General features: G+C 42.5%; 1 protein-coding gene across 10 annotated transcripts in view; it reads right to left on the reverse strand.

Moving 5' to 3' along the window:
* mical3a (microtubule associated monooxygenase, calponin and LIM domain containing 3a) overlaps positions 1–24,704 on the reverse strand; it is a 65,223-nt gene that overhangs the window by 23,496 nt on the left and 17,023 nt on the right. For 9 of the 10 annotated variants that reach the window (XM_029433588.1, XM_029433590.1, XM_029433591.1 and 6 more), the window contains exons 6-32: positions 24,160–24,315; positions 23,542–23,642; positions 21,092–21,349; positions 20,560–20,675; positions 20,074–20,200; positions 19,858–19,951; positions 19,690–19,719; positions 19,015–19,162; positions 16,455–16,651; positions 16,170–16,288; positions 15,719–15,781; positions 15,400–15,573; positions 14,082–14,183; positions 13,715–13,798; positions 11,694–11,804; positions 11,219–11,281; positions 10,896–11,009; positions 10,627–10,731; positions 10,116–10,229; positions 9,189–9,290; positions 7,946–8,053; positions 6,897–7,083; positions 6,043–6,137; positions 5,022–5,115; positions 2,560–2,755; positions 1,381–1,652; positions 970–1,062 (exon numbers count right to left, since the gene is read on the reverse strand). In XM_029433588.1, coding sequence (XP_029289448.1) covers positions 970–1,062; positions 1,381–1,652; positions 2,560–2,755; positions 5,022–5,115; positions 6,043–6,137; positions 6,897–7,083; positions 7,946–8,053; positions 9,189–9,290; positions 10,116–10,229; positions 10,627–10,731; positions 10,896–11,009; positions 11,219–11,281; positions 11,694–11,804; positions 13,715–13,798; positions 14,082–14,183; positions 15,400–15,573; positions 15,719–15,781; positions 16,170–16,288; positions 16,455–16,651; positions 19,015–19,162; positions 19,690–19,719; positions 19,858–19,951; positions 20,074–20,200; positions 20,560–20,675; positions 21,092–21,349; positions 23,542–23,642; positions 24,160–24,315 — 3,423 coding nt within the window. The remainder of the gene's footprint in view (positions 1–969; positions 1,063–1,380; positions 1,653–2,559; positions 2,756–5,021; positions 5,116–6,042; positions 6,138–6,896; positions 7,084–7,945; positions 8,054–9,188; positions 9,291–10,115; positions 10,230–10,626; positions 10,732–10,895; positions 11,010–11,218; positions 11,282–11,693; positions 11,805–13,714; positions 13,799–14,081; positions 14,184–15,399; positions 15,574–15,718; positions 15,782–16,169; positions 16,289–16,454; positions 16,652–19,014; positions 19,163–19,689; positions 19,720–19,857; positions 19,952–20,073; positions 20,201–20,559; positions 20,676–21,091; positions 21,350–23,541; positions 23,643–24,159; positions 24,316–24,704) is intronic. The other variant, XM_029433595.1, reaches the window with a different exon arrangement.

The raw sequence follows: 24,704 nt of genomic DNA on the forward strand, positions 1-24,704 counted from the left end.
TAACCCTCTGAACTCACTGTGGTTTGATCAGGGCTATGCTAACGTCGTAGCTTCCCCATCATATAAATGAGGCATAAATACGTTTATACAGATAGACATCTACATACTGTGTCACTTTATGTGTTTATTATGAATGACAGGAGCTTATAATAACTTTTTTTCTCACATTTACGATTCAACAACATCAGGACGTCTGCTAAGCTAAAGATGCAAATTTGCTTCTGGTTTGTGAGGACACATTAACGGCTGCTGTCACTGTATTATTTTATTTTTTTTTTAAGCATTCTCTTTACTGCACTATAGAAGTCCTGCACCGCTGTAGAAACAGCACGATCATGGACAGGAGTAGAGAGAACTCAAAGATTATATAGTTATAATGACATCCATCTTTATCTTGTCCTCGCTCTGCTTTGTGTAAACAGACTGCATGACTGCACATGACTGTTACATTACAGTTGGTCTCGGCTGAGTCATTCATGGTTTCCCAGTTGTGCTGAAGAGCGCAGAATTTTATATTTCTTTATGGGATTTAGTAAGTGCACACGGTTTAGTTTTGGAAAAGAAACGAAAAGAGACGTGTAGAATAAAGCCATATTGATGACACATCGTAATTTTAAGCTTAGATTTTGTGATGATTGTTCAAAGACTGGACAAGCAATATTTGAAAGTCTCTGTTTTTACAGTTTCAGACAAATGGTGCAACTCTGGCGATAAAAAAGAAAAAGAAAAAACATGCCTTTCAAACCTGCCAGCGGATTGTGGGGTTCACAGGGTTAAGAAGCACACTTATGAACACAAAATCCTTAAAAAAAAAAAACACCGCAAACAACAACAAACAAAAGACAGCGAATAAAAGAAAAAGCCACACTCTTATTGTAGAAATCCTTGAAAAAGAAACCCAAACCAGCCAGGATTATATTTCACGCTCAAAGTTACTGCAAACGCATCCACAGGCAGTTCTGCTGCTACCTTTAAATGTACCAACATCGTCTTCATCTGTGAGGTGCTTCTCCAGCCAAAGGCCTGACATGAGCTCTCTATCCCAGGGGCAGTAATCCCCCTCTGCCAGCAGGGGGAGACAGAGGCCCAACAAACACAGAAAATACATCCACACGTACACAAATACACGCACGCACACAGACACAGCGGACACAGGGGGATGGAATGAAGAGGAGGGGAGGGAAAAAGGGGGAAAGAAGCAGAGAGGATGAGGAGAACAATACTTGAGACAGTGATACTTCACATGAAACAGATTTTGATAAAAGAAAAAGCAATTGGAGTTGTGCGCAGGACAAATGGAGTGTGGACAGGGTGTTAACATACACCAACGCAAACAAATTACATTTCCAGTCTTCACAGAAACCGTGCTAACAAATTTACCATCGCTCGACTCCTCCTCATCTTCATCCTCATATTCTTCCTCCTCCTCCTCCTCCTCCTCGTCTTCATCTACTTCCCCGTCTCGGCTGACTGCGTCGGCCAGGGCCTCGCCCACGTCGTCTCCCTCCTCGCCCCTCAGTTTGGCGTGGAGCTCTATCGCCTCCTTCCAGGGAACCCCGCCAAGGTCTGAGGGGCTGAGAGGCTGCTGTTCACCTTCCTCCTGATCATGGTCCTCCTGCTCATCCTCCTCCTCCATGTCTGACTCTGAGCTACTGTTGGAAAACAGAGGAGGTGTCCCAGGAAAGGGTTAGAACAAGTGGCAGGGAGAATCAGACAACGTGCAATGTCAATGAAGGAATGAACTTCTCTTAAGTGTCGAGCATTTCTGTAGGACTATGAGAATTTGTCATTTCCAAAGATTCTCCTATAAACTTTTATTTTATCAGGACAAAATGTAGACTCGGTCGCAACTAATAATTACATTCATTATTGATATTTTGATTCATTTATTGAACCTTAAATCTGTAAAATGTCAAAAATGTGTAAATAATAAGTCCCAAACAATATTCTATTCCAAAATTCTCACATGTTCAACTTATTGATCATTTACAACTCAAGTGGAGGGAAGAGTAAAATCTTAGTCTGTAACTATTAATGACTTAATCAATAACCTTTTTGATAGTTTCAAGTTTTATTTGTCATATGCATCAATCATTCAGTAATCTTTAAAGCAAAGATTGACTGGTGTGGAGAAGAAGTGATGTGTGTACACCTTTGTACAGAGAGGTATAAATAAAATGTAATTATTTTCAGTATTTTGTCTTCTTCTATGAGTGAATTTCTTGCAGTTTTGGCCTCATTTCAAGACATCCATGGGCTCTGGGAACTTATGATTGACATTTTCCATTTACTTACGTTCTATAGACGCAATGATTAGAAGATAAATAGAAGATTACATCTTTTTTTGAAAATGCTCGTTAGTTGTTTATGACACTGAATGTCACTCAATTTGAAAGAAAAGAAATTGTTTTTGTGACATTGCTATCACATTCATTCGGCCCACTAGAAACAATTCAATGAATCAGCATGCAACAATCAGAAGTTCAGCAACTTCGAAATCCAAAAAATGCTTAAGACATTTAAAAAGGTGCATTTTTTAAATTGTTTTCACGCTCTTACCTGGAGCCCAGGTCAGCATCTGTGGCCTTGTCCAACACGCTGCTGAGGTTGTGTTCTGCAAGTGTCTCCTCAGGCACCTCCTCCAGCTCCTCTTCCCTCTGCAGCGACAGGCGGTAGTTCTCCAACTCGATGCGCTCTGGAGTTCCCCGGAGACGTTTGGCTAGGCTGGGCTCCTGCAGGCCGTTGACCTCCGGTACTGCGGTTGTCGATCGAGCGGAAGGCAAAGGAAGGAGAGATGATGACATCGGGGTGGGCAGCAGGTTGGAGGTATGGAGGCAAAGGAAAAAGAGCACACAAAAAATGAATCAGATCGGTGCAACATTAGAGAGGAGAGAAGCAGAGAAGTGCGATGCCCTCTGCAGCGCAGGAGCCATGCAACTACTACTGTGATTATGGATACAAGTTCTGACTCTGTTTGTGTGAACATATGAGCCTAATAGTACAATTCCATCCACATCCAACAGGAAACTAGTGCATTTCCATACACATTTGCTGTTACATTACTTAATCCCATCTACCCCCTCTATATTGAAGCAACTTTGCATTTTAAGGACAAACTGACAAGGACACACCACTTGAAGATCTATAACTGAATTTATTGCATTAGATTATATTCCTACAGCAAATAGTATCAACACACACACATAAAGTTTAACACTCTAGTTCTACAGTTCTGAGTACCAGGTTGGTGCGTTGCCTTTTTCCCCCATCCTGAAAAGCAAATCTTAAAACTGTGTTTCTCAGTATACACGTTATACTACACTTCCTTACTTACTTAAACGGAGATTAAATTGCCCTCCGATTAGGATAAAATGTCAATGTGACCCCATCTAAAGCCCACTAAAAAAGCACAGCTGTGACATTTGATACTGAAGCATATTGTATTCTGTGCAGAGGAAAGTATTAAACAGCTTGTTTCCTTTTTGCCAACATTAGTCAAAACTCCCCGATTAGTTTGTATGGTTCAGTGAGAAGTGTTATACTCTAAACAAATAAATAACGTAAACATTTCACCCAAATTGATTTGTGAATGACTTCAGCAGGTAAAAGGTTTACTTTGACTTGCGGTTACCATAGAGGGATACACTTCATCTGTACACTACGACAAGATGTTCCACACTTCTACACATCTAATGATGTGTGTCTTCTGGTTATCGTATAGTATTGTTCAATGTCGCCAAGCTTTCATAATGAAAGTAATCCTTTAATTTAGCTATTATTATCTAGAATTCATGTAACGTATGTTTATAGCATTAGTAAACTATTTCAATGTATAATACTACACTTGCCACACAGAGCAGCAGGCCTACATTTAAATTCTAGCTATTCTTTTTCTTACCTGTTCTGTTCAGCTCTTTCTATTCATGTCGATTATATTTAACAGTAATATGCAATCCAATTAATGTAGCAAAGATGCACTATATTAAGCAAACACAAATGTGTCTTAGTAGCAATCTGTCGGGGGGGGGGGGGGGTGAAGAGGCTGAGGGATGCAGGAGGACAGCGCGGCCGAGAAGGTCTGATAGAGGAGTGGAAATCACAGGAGAGCCAATCACAGGCACTAATTCAAGCACTAGTAGAGCTCTCAGTTTGAAGCTGCTCTGATAGGAGGGGGAAAGGTAAAGCACTGATACAGGCACTTCATCACATAATGGTTAGTTTCAGTAAAGAGGGATACTGTAGGTGCAAAACAGCTTACAGAGAGAAAGGAACACATCACACAGGAGGAGGTGGAGCTAAAAGAAAGCAGTCACGGGCCACCAGAGGTTACAATCACACCAGGGTAAAGCTTGGCTCTTCATTAAAACACAGGCAGGCAAAAATCATGTTTGCGTAATGACCTTAGGTTGTATAAATGTATTGCTATATACCAAATTATTACTGATATTTTGAGTAAGAAAGCCGGCACATTACTGCCATGATACAATCAGAACAGGAAGAGGGGTTACACATATTGCTGCCTGGAGAGCTGACCAGAGAGGAACTCTTATTTTAATTACCAAGCCAAGAAAAAATAAATTCAAGATGCACCATTCATTTCCACACTGACGCTGCCAGAGGCCGGCTTTACTGCCTCGACCAATCACAGGTCATAAAATGGCTGCTAACGGAGACAGAAAGAATGCTGCATCTTCAAGGAATCGATCTGAGACGAAGAATCACGAGATTTACATGAACGCTCCGTCAGTACAGTCAGCTAAACAATCCCACTGACATTAGTTGGCAAAGAAAGTAAGGAAGGGAAAAAGAGTCATGCTAGAGGAGGTTGAGCAGGACATTGATGGAGAAACAGCAGAAGAGGTAGATGCAGTAGGTAAACAGGAAGGGAGAGTCTAGGGGGTTGTGTGCCACCTGGTGGCAGGTCCAGGAGAGCGTGCGGCGGAGGTTACGCAGCGGGACTCCCACGCCCTTGAACAGACGGCGGGGCGCAGCCACCGCAGCAAGAGAGGAAAGTGTGGTACCTGAGGGCTGGAGCTCGGCCGACGGGGCTGCCGTTGCCATCGCCCTTCCGGGGGCATCCACAGTCGCCGTAGGAGTTTGGTGCGCCTGGTTCTCCTGCAAAGACAGATGGCGTCAACCACAGCTAAGAGGTCGTCAGCCACAGCTAAGAGGTCGTCAAACAACACCTAAGAGGTCGTCAGCCACAGCTAAGAGGTCGTCAGCCACAGCTAAGAGGTCGTCACCCACAGCTAAGAGGTCGTCAAACAACACCTAAGAGGTCGTCAAACAACACCTAAGAGGTCGTCAGCCACAGCTAAGAGGTCGTCAGCCACAGCTAAGAGGTCGTCAGCCACAGCTAAGAGGTCGTCAAACAACACCTAAGAGGTCGTCAAACAACACCTAAGAGGTCGTCAGCCACAGCTAAGAGGTCGTCAGCCACAGCTAAGAGGTCGTCAGCCACAGCTAAGAGGTCGTCAAACAACACCTCAGAGGTCGTCAGCCACAGCTAAGAGGTCGGGTTAACCGAATATTGTCCGACCATACCTTCCGTCATTTTGACAGATTAGAACATCACAGAGGGCCTGTCCAGTTGGTGGCGTGTGCATATTATTTAGCTATTTTCTAGTCTTTGATCTCACATGACCTTGTATCCTCAGCAATATGAACTTTCTTTAAAAACCCTAATCATTTCGATGGCATTGAAAAACAAGGTGCTTTGATGCTGGAGGATGAAGGAGTAAGCAAGTAACACTAATAATGTGCATCAGCCAGCGGAATATAATAAATAAATGTAAATCATTAAAAAAGACTTTAGCTGATGGAACTTTTACGACCCCGTCTGTCAAAATGATCGACTACAAGAAAGTCTAATGCAACTCCCTGCTCCTACTCATTACGCTACTCTGCTTCCCACATGTAAGCCCTTGTTCCCTTCCCTCAGCACTGCATTTTGAAGATAAACCAAACAATTAATTTCTTCATTATAATGCCAGCCAATCTTGATTTCCACAAGGATTTCATCTTGTAAACAGAAACAGGTACCTTAGCAGTGATTTGAGAAGGCGAGGGAGCAGGCCTCTTTCTCTGAGCATAGCCAGATAGACGGTAACAGTAGTGGGGCTTGCAGTAAAATTTCCCTGCAGGATAAAAAGGAGACAGACAGCACACAAATAAATCAATTCAATGCATAAATACATATACACTCTGCATATTCTGTATATTTCACCTCACAGAGTCCATCGGCTTTATTTCTTCTGCAGAAGTAGACTGTGTGTGTTTGTCTTTTTGAATAAAAAGATATTCCTTTCTGTCTCAGCTCAGACAGTCTGTGGGTTTCAGTCCCACGGCTAACGCTGAAAAATAGCTACTCGCTCTCAATAAACAATCTACTGCCTGTCTGTGAGCACAATAGACACCTCCCAGAAAGAACAAATATGGATTTATGAGACTGCACTCGACTCTGGGGTCAAGGGGGTAATGTAACATTAGGTAAATGTCTTTAAAGTTTAGATTTAAATGTTAAAAGTCGTGTGGCTATAGCATCTTTATAATTATTTCTGTGGCATACATGTTTGTGCAAACATTTTACTTGGTGCAGTCTATGTGTTGCTTTCAGCTCAATCATCTCACTGTCTCCAGGAAGTGTCCATGGGTGGAGCGGGAGATTGTGGTGTGCATTGTCCATGTGCCATAGTCTCTTTCTTTTTTTTTTTTTTTTGATACAACCACTGGAGAGCGCCAGACTCCCACAATTTCAAATTGTACAGATAGTGGCTTAAAACATAAATAAAACTGAGCTTGATGTTGACTTTCAGCTCAAGCTTTATTCTGGTGTTGCGACAAATTCAGTTAATTTCAGATGCAGTTGATGTTCAGTGACTTTATGTCCATCTTACCATCCTCCACATCGAAGGCGTAGGAGGACAGTCGTAGTGTTGTGCTACAGTATTCGCACTTGAAGCAGCTGCGATGGAAGAACTTCCCCTCTGCACTCAGCCTCTCCATCACGTACACACGCTTTCGGCAGAAGAAGCACACATCGCTGCCACCAAAGTTGACGGGGAACTCTTTTCTGAAAGAGCCCTGTGGACGGATAGATTGAGGATTGATCAGTGTTTATGAAGAGGAGAGGATGGGAGAGGATGGGAGAGGTGAGGAGAGGAGAGGAGAAGAAATGAGAGAAGAGGATGGGAGAGGAGAGGAGATAAAAGAAGAGAGGAGAGGAGGGGAGAGGAGAAGAGAGGAGAGGAGAGGAGAGGAGAGAGGGGAGAGGAGAGGAGAGGAGGGAGAGGAGAGGAGAGGAGAGGAGAGGAGAGGAGGAGAGGAGAGGAGATGGGAGAGGAGAGGAGAGGAGAGGAGAGGAGAGGAGGAGGGAAGAGAGGAGAAGAAAGGAGGGGAGAGGAGAAAAAGAAGAGAAGAGAGGAGAGGAGAGAAGAAAAGAGGAGAGAAGAGAAGAGAAGAGAAGAAGAGAAGATAAAAGAAGAGAAGAGAAGAAGAGAAGAGAAGAGAAGAGAGAAGAGAAGAGAAGAGAAGAGAAGAGAAGAGAAGAGAAGAGAAGAGGAGAGGAGAGGAGAGGAGAGGAGAGGCATCAAGGATTTAGTGGGCATCACACACCAGGCCACTGTCAATGTATGCTGGGAATCGTGCTACTTTATAACCCAAGGACAATACCACACAACAGAGCAAGTCAAAGGTTATTTGTCAGTAGGAGCGGGGATCTCTGATCATTGGGCAAATGATCTACAAACACAACAATATCCAAAACAGAAGTTTACTTGTGGAGCAAACACACACTCTACAGCTACAGGGAGATGGATTAAAGTTATACTGCGACAGAAAAACTAACATGTCAACAACATATCGCTGTACGTAACAACACTCTCTGGCAAGCGAGGCTTTGATCTGCGCAGCCACATGCCTCCTACCCCCGGGGCAGCATGCTTACCAAATCCCTCTTTTCAGGTAGGGGCTTAGGATCTTCCTGAGACTGAAGCTGATTGGCTATCTGATCAGCCAATGAGCTAACTCCGCCTGTGTACATCCTCACATAGTGCTATCAACAGCATTAAGGGAGGGGAAAAAAGACAGGTGGACAAACATTAGAAAAATGATGGATGAAAAAATAAAGATAATATGAAAAACAGAAGGAAGAAAGGAGAAGAGGAGAGCTTAATCACAGAAGGTGTTCACAAACAATAGTGCCTGACAGGACGTTTTATACACAACAAAGCAATGTTTCCATGCGTGATTGATCAAGCGTTTGGATGTGCCTGCAGCTCCACCTTACTGCAAAACCACATATACCTCAAATAGCTAACATCCGTTTCCATTTACTTGCCAAACAAACAGCATTATTGGATTTGCGACATCATAAAGATAAGCATTTTGAAAGAGGACAGCTACTAAGTGGATCTTCATTGTTCATGAAGACTACTATATGGGCTTACACACTTACAGTAAAGCAATCATGCATTTTACATTCACATGCACAGACACACTCACACTGCACTGTTGCATTATTCATCAAACAATAAATATGAACAAAAGAAAATGCTGTAAAGGACCATTCAAACTGGTTTGTTATTAGTTTGAATCCCAAATTAATCTAAACCAGGATTAGGTTTACATCCATTTCAACTCAAAAAAAGCTATTGCATCCCTTCCAGGGGAAGAATTGAGGTCAGTATGTACTATGAGGCAAACCTAAGCCATGCAAACTATTACTGTGGATGAGATTCGACTCGCTTTGCAGTCCTACTGCGTTGCAAAATTGTTACCCCGCCACAGTTGGAACTGTGCTTGTCAACATGGGAATTAAACTAGATGAGATTTTTTGCTGCCAAGCTGCTCTTTCAATCCAAAACAACTTCTAGGGACTCCCTTGGCAAAATAGGAATTATAATTGAGTTCAAGCACGAGAATATTTTGATATCTGTCCAGATAGTCAGTCAGAACAAGGACTGATTGCTCACCCACATGCTAATCACAACAACAACCACAGAAAACAATCAACAGTTTGCAAATGAGTTTCTTGATATTTCACAACAAGCTGCCAGCTTTTAAAGCAAGTCTCAGATGAGCTTTATTCGTGTTAAGCAGCTTGTGTAACTAAGTGAGATGATGCATCTTCATGAAAGTCCGGGTGCAGGTGCAGTGTGTTAGAGTCACCACATGCGTGAAACGACTACCTGTCTCGAGGTGTCAGAGGTGGAGGGGGGAGAATCAGGGGGAGACTGGGCTCGGGCCAGGTGCCATTGTTCCATTAAAAAACGGGAGGGTTTTTTCTTAAGCTCCACAGAAAGGAGGGAGAGACGAGAGTAGTTACCATTTATAAAAAGGAGAATTCAAGATTTGAAAAACCAAATATGAACTTTACTGTTTCACGATGTTGTTGTCAGCCTGTTGGTCAGCTTCATTCCCTCTGGGGTTTTATGCTAACATGCTAGCATACATTGGTGAATTTAGCAAGTCCCATGTAACTTCCATGTTCTTTTTACATTTCTCCTTTCTTAATAATATTCCAACCTATTCCTTCCGATCTCGGACGTGACAAATGAAGTCACGTGAACTAGTCTCAAACATCATGGTCGTGTATTTTCCATTAGCCGTTGAGCCGAGTAAGAACAGGAAGCTAGCACTATTGAGATAAAGATTTCTTAGTTCTTCTTATGTTTTTACAAACCGTACTTTCATACTGTTTAAAGATGAAATGTCAATATTACCCCTACAGTTACTGATTATATTCAATCTTTCAGGAAAAACACTTCATAGAGTGGTGGTCAAGGCTAGCCACACAAGTCTCCAATTGTACATTTACTACATAAACAGAGACGCTTGTATTGTTTTGTGTCAAATGTAATCCATCTTAAATACATTTTCATTCACTTACTATTTAGTTTAACTGCAGTCACATGTTGTCCTCTTACAACCACCAGTTTAGCCTCATGATGTGCGTGTTTGTGCTAAACTGGTATAACAGCACCAATAACCTATAGGCCTACATAGATGAGTTTGGAGTCTACTCTTATTAAAAAGGTGAAGTTGACCAACAGAGCAAAAATGTGTAACGTATGAATATTAATGATCAGCTTTCTGTGTTAATAGGGAAATGTCACCTTTGGTCGGGCTGGCTTTCCCTCAAACTGAGAGGCAAGTTGCTCAGCCCTCTCCTGAATACTAAGCACATATAAGGGCATGTCATCATCAGACTGCAGAGGCCTTGCTGGCTCCTGCAGATAAATAGATGATTCAATCACAAAAAGGATGTACAATGAGGAAGAATGTAGTTACTCTTTGATTTTTTATTAGTTTCCAAAAACAATCTCCTTTCCAAAAAGCTTGTCACTGTGGTAAAGAAGGCAGGCTGTTTGTAAGCCATTGTTTTCATAGTTCCAGCTGTCAGCCTTTAATTCTAGCAGTAATGTAATCCCGCGTGTGTAAACGGTGAAAGCAATGCCCTGCAGTTAGAGAGGCGATGCAGAAGGAAATACCTAGCAAAACAACTACTTGAGATAAATAAACACAGACTGAACAAGCTTCAGAGAGCCTTCCAGTAAGTTCTTGTTCTCACAGTAAAAACTTCTATAAGTTGTGTTAGAGTATAAGTCCACAGCACAAAAACCCAACCTTTCTGCAAGAGTCAGGAGAGGATAGTGGTGAACCAGGACTCTCAGTCAGGCCGTGGGACAAGTGCCACTGCTCTAAAAAGAAACGGGACGTCTTTTTCTTAGGCTTCAGGGGGAAAAGAGGAATGGTGGAAAGCCGAATTAGACTTAGCAGGATGTGCATACGCACACCAATAGCATGCTCTTTACATACAGAAATGTACCCAATAAAACGTGAAGACGCAACATCGGAAACCATGCTCTCATAGGAAGTCCATGCACGGTGTTCACCTTTGGTGGCCTGTCAGGTTTGCCCTTAAACCTGGAGATTAGGCGGTCAGCCCTCTCCTGTATGCCAGGTATGTGAATGGGTTTCGGCTCAGTCAGGTGCAGCAGCTTCCCTTCCTGCCAAGATAGCTCTATTGAGACTTGATGGTGATTCTGGGTGTAACTAAAAGGGCTTTTTATATATACTAAATCCTGATTTGGCTGTTTGTTCCAAAAGGAAGCCTGTTGAGCCACTCCAACCATTATATCTCATTAAATAATGCCAACAGCAAACAACAGCAGTGACAAACTGAACATGTATCCATGCAATCACTCAATTACTCTACCCTGTATTTCAGAGGCATCTCGTAGTATTCAAGCTCCTCTTCCTCCGGCGTTTTACGCAAATGCTTGAAGGCAGAAATGAGCAGATAGCGTATCAACACTTTGGGTTTGCATCGGGCGTAAACAGATTGTTACAAAAGGAGTTGTTGAGAAAAGCTTGTTATGCAGAATCTCTGACAGACGATAACTTAAAACTACCCACGGTCCCCTGAGTCAACAATTATTTACAAGCCGCCACATCCCAACAACATGCCCTTCAGCATGAAAACAAGCACTACCCACTCACAGAGAAGTAAACACGACTGAACCCTCTCTGGGAAGTTCATTTGGGGAAATGCAGCTTTTTGTTTTAATTTACACTACACACAGCAGAGTCATTAGAAAGGATGGGGAGTTTGAGTACGGGGACACTAGATGGGTTTGCCGTGGCAGAGATAGACAGACACAAACAGACAGATACAGCAGACTGTGTGTCACCTCTGAGTGAAGAGAGAGCGAGGAAGTGGAAGAGGAAGAAGGGAGAAGAATGGTTTTCTTTGGGCAGCTCCGAGAGCCCGAGCTGGACAGTTGGTCTGCACCACTTCTGGCCTTTAAGAGATGAGGGACAGGAACAGCAGATTCAGCAGAAGATGATGAGAATGATGATGAAAGTGATATTGCTAAAAGAAAATATGCGTCATACTCCTAAATTGTTCTAATTCACAGTAGGATAATAAATCGGAATACTTTCAAAAGCTTGTAAAACTGAGAGGTGAAATGATAGCCAAAGATATTTGTGTCAGCACAAGTTTAGTAATCCATTTGGTTAATAGAATTAATGTGGGGTCGCAGTTCACTTGCTACGGTTCACTTACACTACAAGCGCCGCTCGAAAAAGCCTGACACACTGGCAAACACATTTCTAAAACATTTCCAAAACAGACTGTCCAAAAATTGTATATAGCAAAAAAAAGAAAACACCCTATAAAGACAGCCCGTTGGCTGTCAGTCAGAATTACCCACAAGGGGAAATAATTCACTGGTGCTGTAATTAACCTTGATGTAATCTTAAAGTCCAGTAAATAACTAAGTTTTCCAATATAAAGAATTACCCCTGAACATAACAGTGGCTTAAAAAATGATATCCTATACACATACTCTGTGTAGATAAGTGTTTAGGATTATAAAGATTATTTCCAGTCTTCACAATTGATTTAAAGCTAATTTACTCTGCAGCTGGAGACTTACTGGAGACATTTAAGAACAGCAGTGAATTAAAATCCCTCTAAAGAGGAGAGTTTGAAGCTTTAAATCAATGTCTGTGAGGTGAATGCTTAATCTAGTGACGAGACGACTTTCTAAGCATCAGCAGGAGAAAGCTGGTGCTGGCACTTCACTGTGCTGACTCTGACTAAGAGGGCAGGACGACAACCAGGCAGGCCAGCTGGATATGGCTGGTCTTCTACTGAGGCTGGAGGAGTGGATCGTATTTCTCAGCGAGCAACATTTCGACACACCTACAAGTCGGGTTGGTGGCTAACAAAATAGCAAGTTTAATTGTATCTACTTCCAGAGTGAGGGCAGAAGCACAGCAGGGAACATTGAACTGGAGCTCTCAGGTCATAGAAAAGTAGCAGAAAAGCCAACAAGAAAGAGGGGGAAGGTAGAATCACACATGGAGACTCTTCTGTTTTCTCATTTTTACATTATTCCTCTGATCAACAGGAGGCCAAAAAGAAACCGTTTGCCAATATTTTATGTGCAAGAAAATATAACTTTTGGTGAGGAAAGGTTCATGAAAAGCTTTGTTTGTCTAGAAGAAATACAAAGGGTGCCTTTAACTGCTGCGAACAAAAGCTGACTGTACATTACTATGTTTATATATATATATATAAACACTATTATTCTAAGCTATCATTTTGTGTTTTTAACCAGTGTTGATTTTGTTAATGCAAAACTAAACCATTTTTTTTAATGACTAAGACGAGACCATACGGCACAGACGTCTTTAAACACTAACTGTGACTATATCAACATGCAAAAAACACTAAAATGTAGTTTAAAATACTATTTCTTTTTCATTTCTGGTGACAAAAATAATGTAATCTGATTTCTAAAAACAACTTGAAATGTTTGAAAAAACAGTTTGTATGATGATACATTGTGTCATTTTTAACATGAACCCTACGTCCTACTAAACAAACTCATCATTCGATGGGCTGTCACTGCTTCCAATACATAATCATGTTTCATTTGAGATCAGTAGCACATGGGCTATTCAGCTGTTGTTTGTGTTTTGTATTCATGAAACCATCCGAACATTTGGCTGATTGATCTGCTCGGGGCTTATTTGGTTGTCAGTGGCTGTTTTTCAGAATCCTGTAAAGTGTAATGAGATGTTGTCTGGCATGAGGCTACCTTCCGTCCCCCTTGCTTCTGGATTGGAAGGCCAATCCATTTCCATCTGTAGGGGGGGGGGGGGGGTGAATCTTGACTAAGTGGGATGTAGCTAACCATACCTGCTCCCCTCTGTTGGGCAGCTTCTGACCCTTGATCATTTCTTTGTAGCGAATGCTCAGCTGCTCCTGCTGCTGTGTGCGTCTCTGAACCAGGACAGGAGAAGCAAGGAGAGACCATGAAGGTGTTTGATTGAGAAGTTAAAAACACTCGCACAGTTTCGTTAACCACACAACAAGAGCTATGGAGTTATTTCCTCCAAAGCTCACACAACATATCTGCACACTATCTACAGAGAAGGTGAGGCTCAGACTAACAGGTCAGCATAAAGCAGCTTTCCCCACTATGACTCACCACAGGGACATATGGTTAGAAGGTCAGTCTAGTGGTTAGTCTCTATGGGATGACGTGGGCGGTTCTACTCTTTACCTTTCTCCATGCTGGGACTGGCGCCAGGCGCACTGGCTCATTCACAGGGGTTTGGGGCGGGGTAAGGGACAAAAGGCGGTCCAGATTGGGCAGAGAGTCCCCCTTTTGTGGTCAGATAAAGATGAGGGACAGCGAGCGTGGCCAGTGAGAGGCCCAAATAACCATGCAAGGCATCGTGAAATGGTCCATGACGGGAGACGGAAACAAGGAGAGGGAGAGAGAAACAGAAAGAAGGAAGTGAATCGTGGGTGGATGGAGTCACAGAGGTCGGAAAATATGTGTTCACAACTCATAAGGAAATGACAGAGAGTCATGAGATGATCATGCTGAGAGTTGTGCAGTATTTATAATAGCACTTAAGAGATATTACACAGTAAATGCAGAATGTACATCAATAATATATGGGAAGAGGGGAAACACACACATGTGTACATTACGATTCAGCCATTATAAATCTTCAAAGCCGTCCCCAAGTTTTAGAAGTGAAATGTAACATTCCCACATTAAAATGACTTGGCCCATGTTTTATATTTTGTCGAGTTGTTTACTCTCATTATCCCGAATGTTTCCAACTATTTTCCGTAATTTGAATCAAGGTAACGATCCCTTTTATTTAGTTCCTTTTTATTTAGTTTATTTGGTCACCCCTGTGGATAAATCAGCTCCCGGCTTAAACCTCCTGAGCGATGAACACTGAAGGAATCCTACCCGGGAGAAGCTGCCTGCAATGATGGTGAATACAAACACATTGAAGTGTGGTATGTACATAATCACACAAGTATTGTTATATACTTCTGATGGCCAAAGCAAAACACAAAAAGAAGCTTTTATATATATAAAAATTCCAAGATAAAACAGTAACAATACATTTTCTCTACAGCAACAGTTGAGAGTTGACTTTCTCTACAGCAACAATACTGTCCAGTGTTCCTGTGGCCCACTCCTCCCTCCCACTCCGAGTGGCAAGCAAACCAAAGCTGCTCTGCGAACCAGTTCACCCAAGCCATCCAAGCCCCGTCAGCATTACGAAGCCGCCCACATGACCCACGAACAATACACAGCCTGACCAATATTAGCATTCTGGACCTCAGCTCATTAATACAGTAGCATACAGATCGTCAATCATGAGACTAGAGGTCCTGACACGCAGCGTGAAATCAAAATATTCATTGTGGGAGGAAAACAAACCACATTGAGCGTGTAAAAATAATCCTACGACGAAAGTCTCATCATCTATTCCTCGTTGCTTTATCGTCCCTTAGTGAGAAGCTTCCCCCCCCCCCCCCATCACCCCAGAGCCCCGTAACTTCCTCCATACCTGTCGTTTGAGTCCTGTAGGCTGCGGAGCGTTCTCCTCAAACTTGGCGAGCAGCTGGGTGGCCATGACTTTGACCTTGTTGTGGTTCCCCACAGCGCAGGAGTCCACTTTTCTTTCCGACAGGACAGCTGGGACAGACGGCCTGTCGTCACGACCGGTCCTGGATACCTCCTCCTGTGAGAAAGTAGAGAAACAGTCAAAGCTGTTTGCCTGTTGCCGTCAGTATCGTGGGATTAATTAGTCTGTTCTGGTCGGACTGCTGCTCAAACACTAAGCACATAACTCAACATCTGAGACGCTTGTTGTCAGAACTACTCACGTCTTCAGACTGGCTGGTTTTCCTTCTCTTCCCCAAACCGTCCACATCCTTCTCTTTTTTGTCCTGTTGATGACACGTCAGGAGTTATTTTCACTCTGACTACATCAATGAAGTGATGAAGTGACATTGGTGACATTTAAATTGCGTTTCGTCACTTATGTTTTGAGCTTCGGGGTGGATGGGTGGGTAAAGCAAATGGGACATTCATCCAGGAGAGCGCTGCTCCTGCCCCGAGTAAATACAATTTACATCCGTAATATAACTAATGGAACAATCGTACTTTACCACATCATGCTTTTTATTTTTTTTAAAAGAACCATAACCAAGAAGCTTTGTTGCCTTTTTGTGTTCGCGTATAAAACTGCGACCATAATGTAACGTTTCCCTTTACACACAACGAAGAATACAGTTTAGATGTATGTAGGAGACAGGGTTGTTTTCACACACTGACCTTTGGATTTCGTTTCCTGGATATCGCTATGCTCTGACCAAGTTTACTGAGGAAGGAGATGGGAGATTTGGTGCTGGAGATCAGCGCTGCCTTCTCCTCAGGACTCAAGTTCTGGTTATCTGAACAGAAATCCACAATGAAAAAAAGTGGAACGTTAAGAGCTTTAAATCCTCTCAGTATTATGGAGAATTACGTTTTCAAAGCATATGTCAGAAGAGGTCATTACAGACACCTCCCAAAACCAGATTACAGAAGCAGCAGCTCTACTGCATCACCCGCTCTCACCTCCGGGGGGCACTGTGTCCTTAAACATCTCATAGAACTGGCTGAGGTACATGACCATGGAGAGTTTGTCTGGCTCTACCACAGAAGACATCTCCTTGCCAGTCATGCAGGGCGAGATGCCAAATTCCCTCTCCGCCACGTCGAAGCCCAACTGGTTGTTCTTCTCCTGGTCTCGCTCGTCCAGGGAATCAAAGTCACTGAGGGCAGGAGGAAGTGACGAAAAGAGAGAATGAGATGGGACGTGAGCGGTGACAGTGATGACCAAGATAAGGGACAAACAGAGGAAGCTCCTCATAAACCAATAAGCGTTCTAAATAATCGGAAATTACGCTCCTGAAAATGTAACACAAATACACACACGTTACAGGATCACATTCACGGCTGAATTTTGCAGGTTTTTGACGTTTAAAAAAGGGGGATTGTGTTTCTTTGGTTTTATTAGTAGAATCTAAAAGGAAAAACGTTTAACTTTTATTCGGTGTACAGAAAAATAAAGATAGGAAAATATGTGACTTTTGAATTAGTATTCTTCATGGACTGCCATATTGAAACCTGACCTACTTTGTGTATTGTAATTGAGAGGTGGTTATATTTAATAAGTATAATAATTAGTAAGAGCCATTAGGCTGTGCTTTCAGTGTACTATGGTGTGATTCTTTCTGGCCACTTGGGGGCAGCAGAAACAAGCTGTGAACACAACATTAACATGATGTCACTAAATTGATGTGGCAAAAATGTTAGCAATTAGCTTCTTATTTACAAACGCAAAAAAAAACAAAGAGCAACATTATCATTCATTATTAATTTGGAGTCACCTGACGAATGTAGGTCCAATAGTCACTCTACCTTGAGCCCTGTTTTGCTCTCCACCACCTGCTGAGGGAAATATCTGGATCTTTAGCTGCTAATTGCTCCACTACGTTCACCAGCTAATTGCTAGTTTTGTATGTCTGCAGGGGCAGGGTTGGTTTTTCTCTTTAGAGCTGTTTCTGTAGAAACTGCTGCTTGTTGTGACTGGAAAGAAACAATGCTATGAGAGAGGTGAGAGTCAAACAAAGCAGTTGTGGGCTGTAAAACAAAAACAATGAGCTGACAGACGCTCTAAAGCTCCATAGAGCTGAGAGAAACTGCAGAGTCGGGGTTGTAACTCTGTGGTTTAGTCACTACGAGCGACCCCTTTCACATTTCATACATTATTAATATAACAATATTCATTATTGTACCTATGAAAGTCAATAATAAAATGATTTGTGATGTCCTGATACGCAATATGATTTGAATGACTTTGACATGGCAGATGATGATCGTCTTGCACAACAAATCCATAACGACTGTACCAAATATCGGTCTCAGTTTGTGATGAATCAGCAAATAAAGGTAATAGAGAACAAATCTGTATTATCCCATCCAGCAACTTTGGACATAATTTAAATTATCTGACACTGATCCTTCAATACACTCTAATCAAGAATCATTTCTGATACAAGATACTGTACATGTTGTGGAAAGCATTACTGTAAATGTCATTATACTGCGGTTGAGAATACCATTAAGATGAGTCATCAATACATCTCGACTGCACATGAAGTACATTTGAAGGCATTACAACATCACGTCAGGCACAGAGTGGACTCTCAGCTCAATCCCTCTTGTCTTCTACATGCGTACACGTGAACGCAGTTTCCCCAAAGTACCTCCACTCGTCAGTCTCCCTCCCCTCCTCCCATCATCGGGCCAATCAAAGGCAGCCGAGCACAACTGCTGAACTACTTGGTAAAGGTCAAGCAGGACACAGACACTAATAGCTTATAATGTTAATAGCCACGTTGCCTCCAGAGGGTAACAAACTGCATTAGACAATGTGGATGGAGACTGTGTGGTTTATCGTATGTGTGTGAGTGTGTGTGTGTGTGTGTGTGTGTGTGTGTGTGTGTGTGTGTGTGTGTGTGTGTGTGTGTGTGTGTGTGTGTGTGTGTGTGTGTGTGTGTGTGGGAGGGAAAGCCAGGATATGAGGATGTCTCCCTTAAGGGACCCAAGAGGCCATAATGACTAGTAGCTGTCACCTCATTCACAGTGATGTAGTACTCAAAATCAAGGTCCCGACCACGCAATAAACATCATTAGTAACCAATAAACTCACACAAACACAGCGGGCCTCATCAATAACAAACATTTTAAATGGCGGTGAGTTTATATCATTTTCCAACGACACAGTATGTAGATATGTGTATTAGATACGTTACTCTGGGTGTTGATGGAGGAGCTACAATGTTAGCTTAGCCCTGACACATTTAGAAAACAAGCATTTTAAAAGTTGTTTGCTCGTCATCTTGCGGACAGACCTGACAACACCATTTTATAATGGGTATCATTATGTAGATGTTTCGGCATCCTTTAAATCAGTTTGTCGTTGCAATAAAATCACAGCAAAACGTGATTCTTTCGGGTTCATATTGCTGTAGTAAACCAGATTAATTCAACCTCGCAAATAGACAATATTGATCCCACGGTCGGTGTGAACACAGTATCGTGGTGCATGCATTTCTTTTCAGATACTCACATGAGGTCCGGTCTGTATCGGTCAATGAGGGCGCACAGTGCCAGACCGCTCTTCCAAGACATCGTAAGGTCCGTTACGTTGACATTCCTGTATCCCTCGGTTTGTCTCTGGCACCAGTTCAGCAGCTTACTGGATCGAGCTATGGATTCTGGTGTGGCGGAAAGAAGGAAATTAAAGGCCTGATCGTAAAGCAGCAGGTTGAACATGGAAATAAATATAAACGGTTTCTGGGCAGCACTACACATCTCTTGCTGGGCTCGTGGCCCTGGTCAGGCAAGGCTGAGCATAGGATCATAAAGTTTTGTCATCCATGGCGTCATCATCCATGTTAGTACCAGTTTAAACCAGTAAAGTATGGAGAAGTATTATGAACCGTGAGAAATGGAGGTAAAGGATGCAAATGAGAGGTTAGGAGAGAGGATGCAGAACTCACAGGGAAATCTTTAACACAGCTCAAATTGGCATTAAATGAAACCTTGGAATAAAACCAGGGAGTTTGAATGAGAGTGTCAATAAGTGAGTTAGTACACGCAGAAAAAAGGCTGCAATCAGTCCATCATTCCACTATTCACTTTACATGATTAATTCATGAGCGCGTAGCAGGTACACTTTCAAACTGTTAAAACTATTAGGAATCCCTAATAAGCAACACCATGCATTTGGACTTTGTGTTACCTTGCAACTGCTTGTCAAGCAGGCAATTATCTAGAGTGAAAATAGTTCATTGTTACATTTCAGCAACAGTGATGTCAGCAAAATCCTACACTGCTCAATCAGCACATTAAAGAATGTCTAATCAAACAGTTTTATAATCTCCTTTTAAAGTATGTAAAAGATACGAACCATTCCTGGCCAACTTGGGTGTCGACGAGTTGATCACATTCTCAATTTCAATTCGCATTTCCCCGGCGTCCCCTGTGTCGCAGAGGTGCCTCACCTGCAACACACACATGATTATTACATATCTGGAATTCCAAACATCCTGTATTACATGAACAAATCCATTTGTTTCTTGCCTATAAAAGATGACAGCTAAGATTTGTTGGCTCTCAAACTCACCTGGCTGGGCTTGAGGAAGTTAAGGCTAATGTTGGGGTAACGCGTGGTTGGATCCACGCTGTAACGACTGAAGTTCTTACTGACGTTTTCTGGCGTGGTTTGGGGCAGGATACGGTATATACTCTCCCTTAACATTAAATAAGCAGAGTGAGGGAAATATAGAGAGAAACGTATGCAATAGAAGAAAACATGTGTAAGAAAACACATTAACGTTGTTATCAAAAGAGTTGTTGCAGAACAGAGCAGTTACATTCCTTTCAGTTCTTATGAGAGCCTCTTATCCCATTAGTACTAGCAGAGCTGGGGCTGGTGCTTGAAATCACATACAGGCACATTTCCTAGTAAAGCACTTAGAGATAAAAGGGTGTGTTTGAAGAGAGAGAAGATATATGGGTGTATGGGTGGCTGTGTGTGCATGTGTGTGCGTGTGCATGTGTGAATGCGAGTAGAAAGGCAGGGTGAGTCTCTGTGTTTCAACACCCTCACCTCTCAGCTAGAACCTCAAGAGAAGTTTTTCCCTGAGCCCAGCTCTTCACCATCCAGCCAGAGTCCATGGCTGCCAGGAAACCTCGGGCGATGCCAGTGCCCATGGGCCAGAAGGGCTGAAGACAAAAGCAACACCACATTCAACAACCAAATATGGCCACGAGAAAACCAAGGATATAAAAATAACAAAAAGGGGTAAGGCTGTGCCTGTGGTGCGAGATTTAAAGGGAACATATTGTGCTCATTTTCAGGTTCATACTTGTATTTTGGGTTTCTATTAGAACATGTTTACATACTTTTAATGTTTAAAAAACACATTGTGACATCCCAACTTTACGGAAGTCCTGGTGGCTTGTTTACAAACAGTTTCTGGATACAGGCTTTGTGCAAATGTCCATAGATTGAGCGTTTTGATATCTTCACAAAGATCGAACTTTTTAACATATGGGACCTTTAAAAAAACAACTTGAAATTCAATAGGGTAGAACATGTAGTCTCATGGAAAGCTTTAAAAACCTCTGCCGTCTCTCACCTCCAATAGGCTGTCGCCCACGAGCGCCACCAGCAGCTTGTGGCCATTGCGTTGGCGCACCATGGCGGCGTTCTCTGAAGCGTACATGCACGTGAAGTCGAACATGGCTACGTCGGGCTGGCCGTAGTGGTTGATGGCAAAGTCCAGTGTGGGCAGCTGGTGGTTGGTGGAGAAATCGGCAGCCTCACAGGCGTAAGACAGCAGGGCAGCCTGGTCCACGTTGGCTCTGGACAACAGCATCTCTGTGTCTGCATAGTCCTGCAGGAGTCAGATACGAGAGAGGAGATTAGTGGCACGAAATACTAATAAAAGTGGAGATGTCCAGAGAACTTAGACACTTAGGACTTACACAATCAGCAAGTAGATAGTCTTCAAACTAAGCCATAATGACTTACTTAGACAAGGCCAAGTGTGTGATTGCACTTATTCTATGGTCACAAAGTAAGCTGTGTTCAAATTATAATGAATCCATTTCTCAAGGGTTGTTTGTAGTCAGATCCACTAATGGGTCAGTCTGTACAGCTCTAATGATTATCTGAAAGCACAACATTAAAGTAATAATCTTGAAGATTTTCCTTTAAATAAATGTCTGTTAAGTCACTTTCTCTCGCATAACGCTTATTGAGCATACTGATGAAAACCTTTGCATCTGCAGTATTACGAACTTCCTTTCTTGGAAGTGAGATCCAAAAACACACCTGCAACTACCACTTATCGCCATAAGTCAACGAAAACAGAGATCTTAGGGACTGTAACTTTAAGTATTGTTACTATGGCTACCTGTAGTTTAATATACTTTGTGTACCGATTGAGAACGAAGGTAAAAACTGTATTTAAAAAAAATCAGAAGGCCTTAATCTTGTGTTTTTAGCCCCAATTTGTAGAATAAAAAGTTGCACTGGACATTAAAAGACCCCTGGTGTTAGCATGCAATCTGTATCTAGACATCTTATCTGGATAAGGAAAAAGACGTTATTACAAGGTGTAACACTTGCAGGACACTTTGCAGTCAGACTCCAGTTGGAGGTTGTCTGGCTCCCATTGTGATCTAATCTCAGCCAGGTGTAAATGTAATCTGTGCCACATTATTTAGAAAGAAAATACATTCAACATCTTGCAAGCTCATATAACTACACCCATTCATTCCATCTCAAGTAAGCTCAGCAAAAAGCTATAAACTGAACACAAGACATTGAGAACGCATGTTAATATCAGGCATGTGATCAGATTCAGCTCGTATGTTAATACCTGGTGGAAATAAGGGCCAAGGTTATCTCTGAAGTTGTTCAGACTACGTAAATTATTCTACTGTATGTGGAAGTGCAACTAAAAGCTCATGAAATAAGTCAGACAGGGATATATGATAGTTAGCAAAAGTGACATTGTGTAAACTAAAGAGGAATTTGAAGTTGACAGCCCCATTAAGACTTCACTGCGATACATAGAGCACTTGCAGTGGAATGAACTGTGCAGTTCACAAGTCTCTCCAACATGTAGCATCAAATCACGGCGTGCTTTCAAAGTGACATGTTTTCACAGAGGGCGGTGAGAGGCACATTCTTACACCTTCAAGCTCCCAATGCCAGGCTGGCGGTGGTGATGGTGAAGGGAAGGGCAGGGTAGTGGATATGAATGAGTGTTGTTGTTATGTTTTGCTGTTGAAAGCCTTGAACTGTGTGGACCCATCGCCTCTCTGCCATTCCTTCCACCCTTCCTTATATCCCTTTCCAAGGGGCAGGATTGAGTCTCTTCTATTGCTATTAAAAGGATCTGTCTAGGACTTAAAAGGAAAGTTCCAGAAGTTCTTTCACCAGTAAATTATGACTCTTCATTAGCACATGTCTTCATCCTCCAAATCCCCTCAAGCTTCAGACAGGATCTGAAGACTAACCATGAGGTTTTGCAAAAACGCTGATTTAAGAGACACAACATAAACAAAGTACACCTTCAGGTATATCTGTACACGAAGGCAGACATGTAAAAAGGCCTTTCCTGTTTCCTGTGGAAAGTGGCCAGGGAAAGGAAACTACTGGGCATGGTGAGGACACAAACACTCAGTAAGTGTGCTTGAGCTGGCAGTTTTTTCCTAAACAGTGTTGGCTTGGTTAGACCATTAGGCCGATACTGGGAAAAACAGAAAGAGAATAAAAGACTGAAAATATGAAAGGGAGTTAGACAAAAAGGAAAGAGAGGGACAGACTTCTGATGTAGTCTGTGCGTGTATATAGCCTTTATGTCTACTATGGAGAGATAGGATGAGATCAAACAAATTGTCTCTCAAACACACAAACGCACACACACACACACACACACACACACACACACACACACACACACACACACACACACACACACACACACACACACACACACACACACACACACACACACACACACACACTCACACACACTCACACACTCACACACTGAGCAAGGCTTTGATCACTCACATTCAGAATGACTCCTTTCTCCAGCAGGCTCTGTTTTTTGGCAGTCATCACAAAGTAGTGCGTGTCATCCTTGTAGTACACGATATTTTCCAGGTCAACACCTAAAAAGACCAAGAGAAAGACGTATTGTTAAATACCAAACACAATCGTTTTCCTTATAGCCATAGCTGGCTGTCATGTCGTCATTAGAGGAGCAATTAGACGATTCAGAGCACATAACCAAAGCCCCGGGGACATTGTCATGTCAGCAATAAACTGTGGCAGGCTTGGCATCAGACCTAATGTTGAGCATTTTAATTGGACGAGCTGACAAATTCAGAAAGGTGATCCAAGGACAGATTAGTTCCCCTGTTTACCTTCATTTCATCAAAATATCCCTTGGCATTCACTGCTTCCAGGAACTAGTTGGAGATCTTACAATCCGTACAGTCGTGTTTTTTGTAAACTTTAGTTTTTTATTCGTCATCCGATAAAAACAGTTACACACAGAGACCTTGCACACACTGTTTGATGCGTATTATTATTCTATTAGTTGCAAAAGAAAAACGCAAGACGAGGTGGCGTCAACTTTCACAGCCGGTGTGTAAACGTGATGAACACAACAGAGCTGTGACAAACCTGTTGCTTCTCTGAGGTCTTGAAAGAACTTCTGGTTGAAGATGAAGGCCACCCCGCTGATCTCCTCCACCGATGCCTCGGCTGTCGTGTGCCTGTTGATGAAGTTTGCAGTGATGGCAATGGCAAGCTTGCCCCGGAACTCCTTACGCCGAAACCCTGGGGGAAATTACATGAGGAAGAGGAAGCAGAACTGAAGGTCAGGAATTAGTGGGCACAAACCTGAATTGTGACACCATACATAAAAAAAAAAAAAAAGAGTAAACCCGACCACTCGTGTGCTCATGTTTCCTTTTATGACATGTAAAATCCTGCAAATGCAACCAGATGTTCTGCATCATGACCACGTAGACAGTTTTTTCAAGCCGTGTGATTGCAGAGCATGGTTATCCCAGAGGGAGCCTGCTGCTTCCCTTCATTGATGCAGCAGTCAGTAGTACAGAGCGGGGTCATGGTACTCTACTCCACAGGGGTTCCCGTTGCCGGAGTGGCTGTGCGTGAGGCCCCAACACTCATAGAGGAAACAGACAGCCAATTCAACAATTCCT

Source organism: Cottoperca gobio, chromosome 6, assembly GCF_900634415.1.
Source record: "Cottoperca gobio chromosome 6, fCotGob3.1, whole genome shotgun sequence".
Taxonomy (NCBI): domain Eukaryota; kingdom Metazoa; phylum Chordata; class Actinopteri; order Perciformes; family Bovichtidae; genus Cottoperca; species Cottoperca gobio.